This window comes from Lygodium microphyllum, chromosome 22, assembly GCF_053477565.2.
Source record: "Lygodium microphyllum isolate KBCC chromosome 22, Lygodium_microphyllum_v1.1.10, whole genome shotgun sequence".
Lineage (NCBI taxonomy): Eukaryota > Viridiplantae > Streptophyta > Polypodiopsida > Schizaeales > Lygodiaceae > Lygodium > Lygodium microphyllum.
Window position 1 is genome coordinate 127,697,587 of NC_141156.1, and position 13,595 is coordinate 127,711,181.

Here is a 13,595-nt window from a genome sequence, read left to right on the forward strand (position 1 = left end):
GGAGATAACCAAACCTCCAGCCAAAATAAGAAAGAAAGATTTTTGTCAAAGCCGGCTTTGATTGACGTCTTGAGACACATGGAAGAGCCAAGACACTTAAGATCATATAAAGGTGGCCTTATATATGGATGGTGTGCAAATCTCATTACCTTTGAAATGGACTCTTTTATCCGATCAACAAAATGCACAATATTTGGAGCCACTAAAGAGTGCCATGTCATTTGGGTCTTTTATCCTAAACCAATGCTGGTCTTTCCAAGGCCCTTTTGCCTTCCATCCTTCTCCAGCACAGTTCCGTCTCTCTGCTTTTGGAGAGCCAAACGACAGTACTAACTACTACCAAGCAGGAATTGCCTGCGAAGGAGTGCCTGTGAACAAGGAGCCATGGCGGCTGCCACTGCTTCGGTCTCCTCGTCTTCTTCGACTGCAGCTCCTTCTATAGAGCGCATTTCAGCTACCTTTCATCGATCACTTGACAGAGTCTCATTACCGGCACTCAAGGTAAGCCTCTCTATCTGTGTATGTGTGTTCGGGTGTGTCTTTCTCTCGTGCTTAGCTTCATTATGAAAGTCGCAGAACTTCTGTTGCGTGTGTGCGCCAGGCCTCATCTTGAACACTTACATTTACCTATCTCTCTCTCTCTCTCTCTCTCTCTCTCTCACACACACACACACACACACACACACACAGTGCCTGGTTGTCAATCTTCATCTTACGTCCTTACCCTTGTTGCCACAACCAATCTCCATCTTACTTCCTCACCTATTATTGCCATGACTTGATCGCTTCCGTCTGCCCAATTGCTATGGCTTCCCTTACAGTAACAATCATTTTCACCTTTGCAGCCCTTCTTAAATGGATCGGGCCTCTCCTGCGATACCAAAATGGTCCATCCCACGCAACCGCGAAGTCTGATTGTGAAGGCCTCGGTTGCCACAGAAGCTCCTGCCAAAGTTGTGAAGGAATCCAAGAAGAACGACGAGGGCCTAGTCATCAACACCTTTAAGCCTAGATCGCCTTACATAGGGCTTTGTCTTCTCAATAAAAAGATCGTTGGCGATGATGCACCAGGAGAGACATGGCACATGGTCTTCAGCACAGAAGGTCCGTTTATTTATGCTTCCAAGACTTAGTGTTCGAGCTTTCTTGAGCCTATTACCGTTGAAACGTGCGAAATCTTACAAGCTCCTTTCCGCCTTAAAAATCTATAAAGTATTATGAACCTGCAGGCAAATTAGAATACAGAGAAGGCCAATCCATAGGCGTCATTCCTCCTGGTGAGGACGCCAAGGGCAAGCCACAAAAGCTGCGGCTTTACTCCATTGCTAGCAGCGCCCTTGGAGATTTTGGAGACAAGAAAACTGTAAGTTCCATCGCTTAGTAGTCGGCTTTAGATTGTGTTGCTCTTGAGGATGGTCCATTTCTCAGACTCTTTCCCCTTTATTGTAAAGTTGTACTTCCAGTTGAAATATTTTCTTTTGTAATGTCTCAAGCTGAAGATGAACTTTTGCTGATCTGTTTTGCTTTGCATGGGATGGTAGGTGTCACTCTGTGTCAAGAGACTTGTGTACACCAATGATAAAGGAGAAGAAGTGAAAGGAGTCTGCTCTAACTATCTATGTAAGTTCATCGAATGTCAATCAGTTTTATCTCTTATCGGTGTGTCACTTTTCGACTGGGGTTTGATCTTGTTATCCGCTGTACAGGCGACTTGAAACCGGGGGAGCCTGTTGCAATAACAGGTCCCGTAGGCAAAGAGATGCTTATGCCTAAGGACGAGAACGCCACAATCATCATGGTAACTTTTGATAGCCTTAACTGTGATGGATATCCAGTAGTGTGGCTGATGATTGACAACCAAATTCGTTGTTTTATTGGCAGCTTGGAACAGGGACAGGTATAGCACCTTTCAGAGGGTTTCTGTGGAAGATGTTTTTTGAAGAGCATGCTGACTACAAGGCAAGCTAATCTTTGTCATTCTATGTTGGGTCACACTGTTGTTGTTACTATCACGGTTGAGAATGTGATTTCTTTTGTGGCAGTTCAAGGGCCTTGCCTGGCTATTCTTGGGAGTACCCACAAGCAGCACGCTTCTTTACAGAGAGGTCAACTCTATGACTTGCCTGCTTATCCTGACATGGTTACCCATTGTTTCTTTGTGCTGTGTGAATCTAAGCCAGTTTACCATGAGCAAACAGTTGACCTGCCTTAGTGACGTGGTTTTATCATTACAGGAATTCGAGCTGATGAAGGAGAAATTCCCAGACAAGTTCAGACTAGATTTTGCTGTCAGCCGTGAACAGAAAAATGAGAAGGGGGAGAAGATGTACATACAGACGAGAATGGCCGAGTATGCAGATGAACTCTGGGAACTTCTCAAGAAGCCCAATACTTACGTGTACATGTGTGGGCTGAAGGGAATGGAGAAAGGAATTGATGACATTATGACGAGTTTGGCTGCAAGAGATGGTAACATCGTACTTAATCAGAACATGTAGTGTTGTCTTGTTGGCGTTCTAGTAGAGTGTCAAAAGATTTTAATGTACGGTTTTGAATGGAAGGAGTTATTATAGTCTTACAATTCAAAAGCAGCAAAGGTTTTGAATTTCATTCATACTGTTGCAGACCTTCAGAAAAGATGTCTGCATAAATCATATAATCAGAAACGCAAATATTTATTAGAAATAGATGCAAAATCATATTATTTATAGATGAAATACTGCAGACTAGATCTGTCTGTATAAATCACGTAAGTGGCAATGTAAAGTCTCCACATTGTGTTAGATTCAAAGCTTCAGAATATGTGTCTGCATCATCTAAGCTTTAGAAAGGATGCGTGTCTGCATCAACCTTCTAAATCTTGCCAATTATGGTCCGTTGCAGGATATGACTGGGTGCAGTACAAGCGAGAGCTGAAGCAGAATGAGCAATGGAATGTAGAAGTGTACTAGAAGCATGCTTCACGCGAATGAGTGGTAAAGGCTCAACGCGCAAGCGTTTGTATTGTCCTCTGTAATATGGTGTAATTTTTGTGCTTTCTCAATCTACTTGTGGGGAAAACAGCTGGCTATGCCAGGGGCGATTCTTATCAGCGCCCTATCTGTCTGCTCAGCTCCCAAAAAGTTTTCTCCTGCCAGCGGATCCATGTGCCCCATACCCAATGCTGTAACTTCACTCCCAATATTTAAGCAAAAAGAGGCAATTCAGGCCGAATAGGCGGAGGCCATATTCCTTGATGTTGTGAGCGATCAAGTTTTTACTCGAGCGTCATGCAAGAACGTACCTGTCATAACATTCAGATGTTAGCTATGTCATACGTCTCATGAATGACCAACTACGTCCACCAACAGTGTGCATGACACTACAAAGAAGAGGTTGGAAGGGCATATTGTACAGCTACTTCTATATCCATCTATGTCTTCAGATTTATCTATCTACATATTAATATGAAGGATGAGTCCCTCTTTGAAAACACTTGTCATCTAAATAGAATTCCTGGGACAAGCACGAAAGGGAAACAAAACAAGATCGATCCCTCGGTCCATCTGCCCTATGTGTGCACCTTGAGAAATCTGTGGCCCTTCACCCAAATTCAGTCTTTGCATTTTGGGTAATTATTTTGCAGCACATGCTCCCTGCGGTCCTTCGTCGATTCGATTCTCTTCTGGTTTGCCCTAAGGTATCATTTAGATTGCAAGGAGCGCTTGTATGCGCCATAGACGAGAAATTTCTAAGGCCTTTCTCCCCTCACTACCTCCCCCTCTCTTCACTAACACTAGTTTGTTTCTGTTACAGCTCTACTCACCTAGGTGTTTATGTACATAAACTGCCCCTTGAGAATGTAGGCTTTGTTTTGATTGAGGCTTGATTATTTTGATTGCAATGTAGTTTGATTAAGCTTTTAGCACCCAAAGGTGAATTGTATATTGATATTTGAGGACATATGGTATTGGTCCTATCCACCTAAGAGGCATATGAAAGGATATTAATAAAGCTTTTTTTTTTCTTTATATACATATCCTTTATACTATCAATGTAAATCAATTATACCTTGTGGTGACATGTATCTCCCCCATGCTATCCACATTTTGGAAGGGGCGCGACACACTAATGTAAAGAGTAGGCTTGAGCTAATTGCACAAACACCTGCATGCGTATGATATTGAAGTTAGGTGCAACTTTTGAATATATCATAATGTATCTGAAGATAATATATATTCCTTTAAGCCATATTGAGACTTGATCAACTTCAAAGCTTGAAGATGATAGTGCAAAAGTATCAGTTTAGGGTGAAAACGGTTTCATTATAGCGGTAATTTCTTAAATTTTTTCTTTACTTTTATGGACCATGGCATTATTAGAAAGCTTGTCTACTTCTCTTTTGATTCTTTATTTTATCATTGACATTGTGCTTTTTATTACCTTACACATATTACTTTGAATAGAATGTCATTACACAATTGGTGTATTGAAGATATCAAAAACCTATTGAGTAATATGAACCAAGCTTAGAGACCACATTGTTGCAGGTAAGTTGAAGCTATTGTGCTAGAGTGAAGCTTTACTTTACTTGCAAAGAGATATAGCTCATGAAGCGAGCAAGCTATTTTAGACAATTATGTGGTGGCTTAGGAGACCTTTCACCCCATGGCACATAAGAACGAAGAGTAGATATATCAAGGGCAAGATGTAAAAACGTTGCTTTTTATTCAAGCAGAAATTCTAATTTTCAAAATTTGAAAATACGAGAGAGGCGGTTGCAAGGTCCTCACTCCTTGATGACTCTCTATCTCTCTATTTAGATATGCACACACATGTGCGTGCACACGCATGCATGTACACACACGTGCACACATGAGTGCACGCGCGCACACACACACGCGCACACACACACATAGTAAATAGTCCTTGTGGCTCTGAAAGCTCCTCTCTCTCTCTCTCTCTCTCTCCATACATCACATCTAAACACGTCTCATCTTGAACATGATCTTGAATATGATATATCGTTGGCTTTCTCTCTCTCTCTTTTCTATTTCTCCTTCTATATTGTGAGGTTGAAAAGAAAAGAGAGAGAGTGTGCAACCCAATACCTTGACACATGCAAGAAAGTCCTAGCTCATGAATAATCATGCAAAAAAATAAATTTCATACCCTTTAGTTTAGGGGAATTAGCTTAATTGAGGCCGGAGTATAAAAGACAAGAGGGTGTTGATGTAAGGATCTTTTTTCTCATTTGCTAAATTTCTCCATTTCTTAGAGCTTGAGGATCTCTACCTTCCCCAACAAAATTGAGCGTGTATTCTCAATGCCCACCATTGCAAGAGGTGGATTTCTTGCAATAGCCCCACATGATTTGCATTGTACCTTTGATTCATTCTAGGTATGGCTTCATTATGCTATAGTCTTAATACATGTTCAATTATGGCATGGCTATGGTTAGTTGATTCAATTGTTGTTTCTTGAATTTCTTGCCATTTTAATTCAAGTTAGGCTAAGTTCATTTCAATGGTATTAGAGCCTTGTGTTTGATTCTTGGCAAGGTCGTTTTCAAGCCTAGATATGGTTACTAGCAGCATATAGGGTAATTAAAGTTTAAGATTTGGTTATAGGACTTGGTATAGCTCAAACCATGACTGGTCGGGGTTCTTTGCAATTAGTCTTCACTATTCTTGGAGTTCTTTGAGAAGATCTAAAGAAGAAATAACAACTTCTTGGGTATTTTAGTAGCTTGTGGTTAAGAAGATTCACATTTTGGAGGTTCTTGGTCTAATTAGGGTTAAGGGAGTTTAGGAGAAGGCTACGTAAGGTTGGTTTCTATTAATCCAAGGTTTCCTTCTCTTCTCTTAGCTTGCACCAAGCTCCCATGGGCTAATTTCATGACCTGATCTCTCTCTTCCGAGTGTACATCATTCTCCTTATTCCCAGGAGCATTTGGAGTAGCATAGTGATCAGCTTGATAAGTAGCAAGCCACATGGCAAATCAACTTGATCAACATGATTTTTGGTGCAAATTTTGGGTTGCATTTTGGCAATCTTCAGCTTTAATCTCATCCATGATGCTTTAAGATTTAATTAAGGCATTCTTTGATGACTCTTCTAAAAACTGATGGCATTCTATTCAAAGATTGAAGGTCAGACATGGATTCTCTTTCTTAGCGTTGTTGTTGAGTATTCATGATAATAGTGAATTCTTAACAGTTTCTTCAAGATTCTTGGGGCTTTACTTCTCTAAACTTTAGAAAACTTTCTCCTATCTCATTCTTTAGACATTGAACCATTTTCTCTTTTCTTGAAGCTTCTATTAAACCTTGGATACGGAGTTTGTTGACAATAAGTAAAATCTTACTTGGTTCTTGAAATTCTAATGGGGCTTTCATATGTGTGTGTGTGTGTGTGTGTGTGTGTGTGTGTGTGTGTGTGTGTGTGTGTGTGTGTGTGTGTGTGTGTGTGTGTGTGTGTGTGTGTGTGTGTGTGTGTGTGTGTGTGTGTGTGTGTGTGTGTGTGTGTGTGTGTGTGTGTGTGTGTGTGAAAGGGGGGGAAGAGATGTAAAAAGGGTGAGAGATGGAGGGGTTGGGGGTAAAGGAGAGGGGTAAGAAAGGGGAGGGAGGGGGAGAGGTGAAAAAGGGGGCAGAAGGAAGACATATAGGTTGTAGAGGGAGAAGAGAGATGAAAAGGGAGGAGGGAGGGAACGAGAGAGAGAGAGAGAGAGAGAGAGAGAGAGAGAGAGAGAGAGAGAGAGAGAGAGAGAGAGAATAAATATATGAGAGGAGTCACAGAGAGATAGTGGGGGTGAAAAGGGGTAGAGAGAGAGCCAAAAAAATAGTAAGAGAGATTCAAGATAGAGAGAATATAACATATGCAGTTCGTATGTCTTTTGTTTGTGGTCAGGTGCAACATTATTTCTAATTGTAACATGCAAAGCAAGTATGGATAAAGTTTACAAGTTTGGTGCATAATGAGAGGTGTTGTATACATATATGATTCTCTATACACCTAAATGCAAGTACATGTCTATCCTTTTGTAAATGCATACGAGAGAGAGAAAAAGAGAGTAAAAATAGAGGGGAGAGATGCAAAAGTGGTGTGAGGGGTTGCAAATAGAGGAGAGGGATAAACAAGGGGAGGAAGGGAGAGGTGGAAAGGAGGAGAGAGAGGAAGTGATGGGTGTTGTAGAGAGAGGAGAGAGATAAAAAAGGGAGAGGGAGAGAGAGGGGAGAAGGCTAGAGAGAGAGATATATATATATATAACAGATATGTGAGAAAATTCACAAAGAGGAGAGGTGTGAAAAGGGTAGGGAGAGAGAGAGATTGGCAATAAATAGTGAGATAGATTCAAAAAAGAGAGAAAATAGTGAGCATGCATGTGACCTCTTATGCTCAAGGACGCAAAAGAAGAATATGTGTTCATGCTATGGTTGTGCAATTATACAGATGTTACAACTATATAGATGTTATAGTTGTGCAATGGAAGTGAATTATATGGTGTTTTTACACTCAAGGATGGCAAAGTTACTATGTGATAGGGCACGGCAGCTTCGCTTCCTTGTTGCGCAAGGAACGCTAATCTCCACTAAATAGCTTGCTTTGATCTCCTTCCTTTCGAGCCAACAACTTGGTCCTCCAGCATCACAACTTTTGCTCCATACTTAAGATCCGATTTTCATTGCAAATTTAGAGCTTCTCTCAGTTTAGCACATACAATATTGTTCTCCCATCTTTTCACCATCAATGAAAATCTGAAGGCAATTGATCAAAGCAGGTATTTCAAGGATCTCAAGTGGATTTGATGTTCATTCGAAAGTCCCCACATCTACCACTAGAATCAACTATGGAGCTTGCAACAAATGTGAAGCTCATTTAAACCCTCTTGCAATATAGCCTACGGTTGATAAAGGTGACAATTGTGGAATATCTTGATTTGTACTAATGTTACATGCATGGAACGCTAGACCACTTCGCAGCAAGCAAAGTTATCATGCTATTGCATGGCAACTTCACTCGACAATCCATTTCTCCTCTTTCACTCTCCTATTTTCCCTCTATGTTTCTAATTTTTTCATTCTCTCTCTCTCTCTCTCCCCCCCCAATTCCCTATATCTAAATTTTTTCTCTCTTTGTGCCTTTTATTTTAGTTTATTCTCTCTCTCTCTCTCTCTCTCTCTCTCTCTCTCTCTCTCTATCTCTCTCTCTCTCTCTCTCTCTTCCCTTTTATCTCCTCTCTTCTCTTTTCCTTCTCTCTCTCTCCCCTCTTTTTTCCTTTTTTATTCTCTCTTTTAACTTTAATATTTTCTCTCTCTACACTTCTCTCTCTCTCTCTCTCTCTCTCTCTCTCTCTCTCTCTCTCTCTTTGTGAGAGTGAGCCGCCCTAAAGTGGAAGCACATAGTAGAAGCAAGAACTATGGTGAAAGGAGCAAGAGCAAGAGAGAGAGCGAGAGAGAGAGACACACACACACACACACAAAGAAGATGTGGGAACTCCAATAGTCACAATGAGTAACCGACATTTCTTTTATTCAAATATCACCAAAAGAATAAAGAATGAAGTGACAGTGATAAACGCCTGCCACTTGCAAGGTACAAGTGTGCAGGGCATGTAACTAATACACGATGCAGGTACAATCAATGTAACTAATACATGGGCGACTAAGCATATGTGCCTTTACCCCTTATAACCTCTCACTTAAAGGTGAATGTGCTCCTAGTGAAGAGAGAACAAGAAAAAGGTGACAAAATACAAGTGTATATAGAGTACAATAGGATGAGGAAAGATGTCATCTCATCCAATGCCCATCAACTTCCTAAGGAAGGCAAAATGCTCCATTGAGAACTTTTAGTGAGAAGATCTATAGGATTTTGGTCAATTAAGATCTTGACGAGCTCAATGGAGTTTTTCTTAATGACCTCTCTAATAAAGTTGTAACGCATCTCAATGTGCTTCGTCTTCACATGGAAGACTAAATTCTTGGCCAACTAAATAGCACTCATAGAATCTGAATAATGCACTATAGGGACAACATTAGTAATGCCAATGTTTATCGGTCTAATGAGAGAGCCTCCTTGCAAGACTCAGTGGCTGCATTTCTGCACCCTGGACATCCAAGAAACAATACCTCTAGTAAAGTTGAAGACATAGCCAATAGTGGACTTCCCACTATCTACATGTCTTGCATAATCAAAGTCAATATACCCCACAACTCCTGTATCATGGCCACCATAATAGATGCACATAGTTGTTGTGCCCTTCAAGTACCTCACAATACCCTTGATTGCATCCCAATGCCATCTACCAAGTGTAGCCATATAGTGTGCCACAACTTCCACTGCAAATGTTATGTCAGGATAAGTGGCTATCATAGCATATATCAAACCGCCCATTGTGTATGCCTAAGGGATCTTGGCCATCTCCACCTTCTACTCATTAGACTACGGACAATTGATCTAACTGACCTTCACATGATAAGGTAAAGGATAGCCAATATGATTAACATCATGTATATGAAATCGCTCAAGGACCTTATGGATATACTCCTTCTATGACAAGTAAAGGAGCCCCTTAGAGTGATCGCACCTAATGCGTATCCCAAGAATATGTGAGGCATGCTCCATGTCCTTCATCTCAAAGCTCTTCTTAAGTTGATATTTCAAGGTGTCTAGCTCATCATGAGCACTCCTAGCAATCAGCATATCATCCACATAGAGTATCAAAATCATAAGGCTGTCATCATGAATCTTCTGCTATATAAACACAGATCCATATCACTATAGAAATATAACTATAAATGCATAAAAGCATCAAACTTGTGGTACCATTCCCTAGGTACCTACTTAAGGCCATAAAGGCTCTTTCTCAATCTGCACACTTGGTGATCCCTGCCAAGTTCTGCAAAGCCCTTAGGCTACTCCATATAGATCTCATCATGCAAGTCTCCATGAAGAAAATCCATCTTGACATCCATCTGATAAAAATCCAAGTCAATCTAAGCAACCAAAGCCAATACCAAGCATAAGGTAGCCATTTTAACAACAAGAAAAAAAACTTCATCAAATTCCACACTATGCTCGTACTTGAAACCCCTAGTAGCCAGTCTGACCTTATATGTCAACTAGGGGCGTCCAAGGATACTTTTTAACTTGTACACCCACTTGCATGATAAAGCACGCTTTCCACTAGGCAAAGGAACAAAATCCCACACATGGTTTTTCTGCAATGAGTCATACTCTGACTACATGGCCCTTTTCCAAGAGTAACTATTACCTCTACACATGGCCTCATCATAAGTAAGAGACTCACCAACATCTATCACCATAATATAATCCATAGAGGATGCAAACCAATCATGATGTATTCTATCTCTAGTAGGTTGTGGGGCATATACATCTTGTGGAGCATCAGGGACTTGGGCAACTAGAGCATGAGCCGCTCTCACAGGCTATCTAGCTAGCTATATAATAACAAGAGGTTCCTCCTAAAATATCACTCTGTGCACCTCAACGACATGCTCAACTTGCTTATGTATTTTCTCCTCACATGGAAAACAACATCATGGTTATGGATAGCATTCAAAGCTTGTGGATCCCATAGGCAATAGCCTATCTCACCTACATCTCCATAACTAAGAAAGATGCATTTCATAAATTAAGATCTAGCTTATTACACTTTTTCTTTGAAACATGGCAGAAAGCCTCACAACCAAAGGCACGCAAATGAGCATATGATGGAGGTTTTCTAGACCATACCTCCTCTACAACCTGATAATCAAGAGCAGTACATGGGGACCGATTAATCAAGTGTATGGCAGTAGTAACTACCTTAGTCCAAAAATGTTGTGGTAAGCCTGCTTGGCTAAACATAACTACGAACTCACTCTTGAATTGTTCTATTCAATGCGCTCATACCATTCTAGGGATGGGATGTATGGGGTGATCAACTAATGCTTAATACCCCTCTCGTCACAAAACTGCTCAAAGTCTTTAGAGACATACTCACCTCTATTATCTGACCTTGGGCATCTTAGCCTTTATCCAAATTGGTTCTCAACAAGAGCAAGCCAAGGTTGCAATGTAGCTAAGACTTTCAATTTTTGCTTAATAGGGTATGTCTAGACCTTATATATATAGTCATCAATGAAGGTAACAAAATACTTTGCACAACCTAAGGACTTGCAAGGCATGGAACCACATACATTCGAATAAACAATAGCCAAAGGCTCATCCATGCATTTCATACCAAACTTTTTATGTGCGTTACGTATTTGCTTACCATATAAACAATAATCACAAGACTCAAAACACTTATAGTCAAGAGATAGAAGATACTACAAATGGGTAAGCATTTTCATTCCTTTCAAGGACATGTGCCCAAGGCGATGATGCTAAAGAGATAAATGTGAAATTGCATCCACTGCCAAAACATGGTCAACTGACCCAAATACAAGCACAGGGTAGAGAGTATTGGACTTAGCACTATGTGCAATACAAGATTCCCATGGGTAATCTTCCATGAGGAATCACCAAAGGAGACAAAATAACCTACATCATCCAAATTGCCAGTAGAGATAAGGCCCTTCGTGAGAGTCAGTACATGGAGTACATCATGAAGAGTGAACATATACTGCATGAACCAAATTGAACATCACCAATACCAACTATCTCTAATGCCAAGTCATTACCCAAAGAGATAGATCTTGTCATACTTTGATAGGAGTGAAACCGCTCTCTATGAGGGGTCACATAAAACAAAGCCCCTGAATCTATCAAAACCAACACTGTGCATATTATGATAAAGCATCAACCAACTGGGAAGTATCAAGAGAAGAAGTTGCAAGTATGAAATCATCATCAAAATTAGTATGCGTGATATTAACCTCTTCAATCTTAATGTTGGACTTGCTAGGGACAATGCTACGATCATCATTATTGTCCTGCACTTTACCCTTGTCCTTTTCCTTGTGCTTCCTCGCACATTTTATGGCACTATGGCTGAATATGACATGCTTTCCCACATCAATGACAATTCAATGAGGACTTGCGGCCATGATACTTACTTCGAGACTATCTATGTAACTAAGAATGAGATTGTTAAGAGTCTCTCCCATGGTAGTCATTATTGCTCCTACCATTATTCTCTCTAACTGTCAAAGTATGAGAGGTGTGAAAAGCATCGACATTCTTTATGTTAACCTCTTCATTCAAGAGTGTACCCTCTACATCTTGCAATTTCAACCTATCAGTAGGCATGTTTACACACATAAACAATACTAAATGTATCCTATGATTCAGGCAGTGTAACTAAGAGGAACAAGGGAGGAAGATTACCCTTAAATTCAATCCCCTGTGAAGACAAATGGCTAAGAATGAAATGAAACTCATTTAATGGGCTAACATGGAAGTGCCCTCCTTCGTGTGAAGGTCCACAAGTTGCTTCAACCAATACATCTAAGAAGCAAGGCTTTGCTTGTCATAGACATTTCGAATCTTATCCCATAAGTCCCATGCAGACTACCCATCAAAGACAACATTATAGAAAACCTACTTAGAGAGGAAAATTTTGATCAGGGACTTACATAGCTCATCTATTTTAGCAATCATCTACATCAATACATTCAAGCTTGACACCCTCATGTTTCAAAGGCTTAATCTACATTTTCTACAATAAAACTTGTTAGATTTGGGCCTTCCAATAGCTATAGTTGGTGCAATCTAACTTGGCAATATTAAAGATAGCACTATTATGAGAGACATCAACCATAATGGGACCAAGAAAGTGCACAAAAAGGGCAAAGTAGACCACTATAGGCAAGAATGTATAGAAATGAGCTATCCACAAACTATAGGCAAGAAACTATCAAACCCAAGTAACTACCCTCAAATAGAATGCATAGAACTAAAATGATAGGTGGTTGTAATAAATTGCGACAATATGCAAACAATAAATTGTAAGCAACCAAGAAAAGAAAGGCCAAAAACAACCGGCACTAAAGACTGTCACAACTACAATATGTCAGTGACCATACATGCAGGGGGCATAGACGTCATGCATAGGGTAGGTCTCAAGATAAATGAAGAGAACTTCATGATGTATAACCCATTGAGCAAGGCTCAATACATAACCCAGAGGCATATAAATACCACAAACAACACTTTGACAAACATAAGTGCCAGGTCCGAGACAAAATATCAAATCAACCCACGATAGGGAACTACATCCAATGAGTATCAAGAGAGCATGGACATGTCACAATGAGTCCCACCATCTCACTGTAATAACCTCAAGATCAACTGCATAGCCAAATGCCCTATAGTACATCTAGATGTCAAGTAGAAACTCCCATTGCAACTTAAGTCAAATGCTATAGACGAGCAAGCAAAGCTTAAAACCTCATGTGAGTCACATCCATACATCCAAGATCCAAGTAGTAGACATTAGGAGCATCAAACCCAATGTAGGTAGCAAAGCTCTTTGTATAGCATCCAATGAGATAAATGGCAGTCGATGTGTTGGGGGTAAAGATGCATGTGTCTAGTGCGTGTGCATTAGTTACACTCACAATATGTGCATCATCATGTATTAGTTACCCGCACACTTGTACAATACA

General features: G+C 40.3%; 1 protein-coding gene across 1 annotated transcript; it reads left to right on the forward strand.

Annotated features, from left to right (window-relative positions):
• The first annotated feature begins 246 nt into the window (after positions 1-246).
• Positions 247-3,233, forward strand: LOC148017600 (ferredoxin--NADP reductase, leaf isozyme, chloroplastic-like). Its single transcript, XM_087662524.1, has 9 exons — positions 247-501; positions 846-1,104; positions 1,230-1,363; positions 1,542-1,620; positions 1,707-1,798; positions 1,882-1,959; positions 2,043-2,105; positions 2,235-2,469; positions 2,884-3,233. Exons 1-9 carry the CDS (start codon positions 385-387, stop codon positions 2,949-2,951), a joined length of 1,125 nt encoding a protein of 374 aa, XP_087518650.1. The 5' UTR covers positions 247-384; the 3' UTR covers positions 2,952-3,233.
• The last annotated feature ends 10,362 nt before the right edge of the window (positions 3,234-13,595 follow it).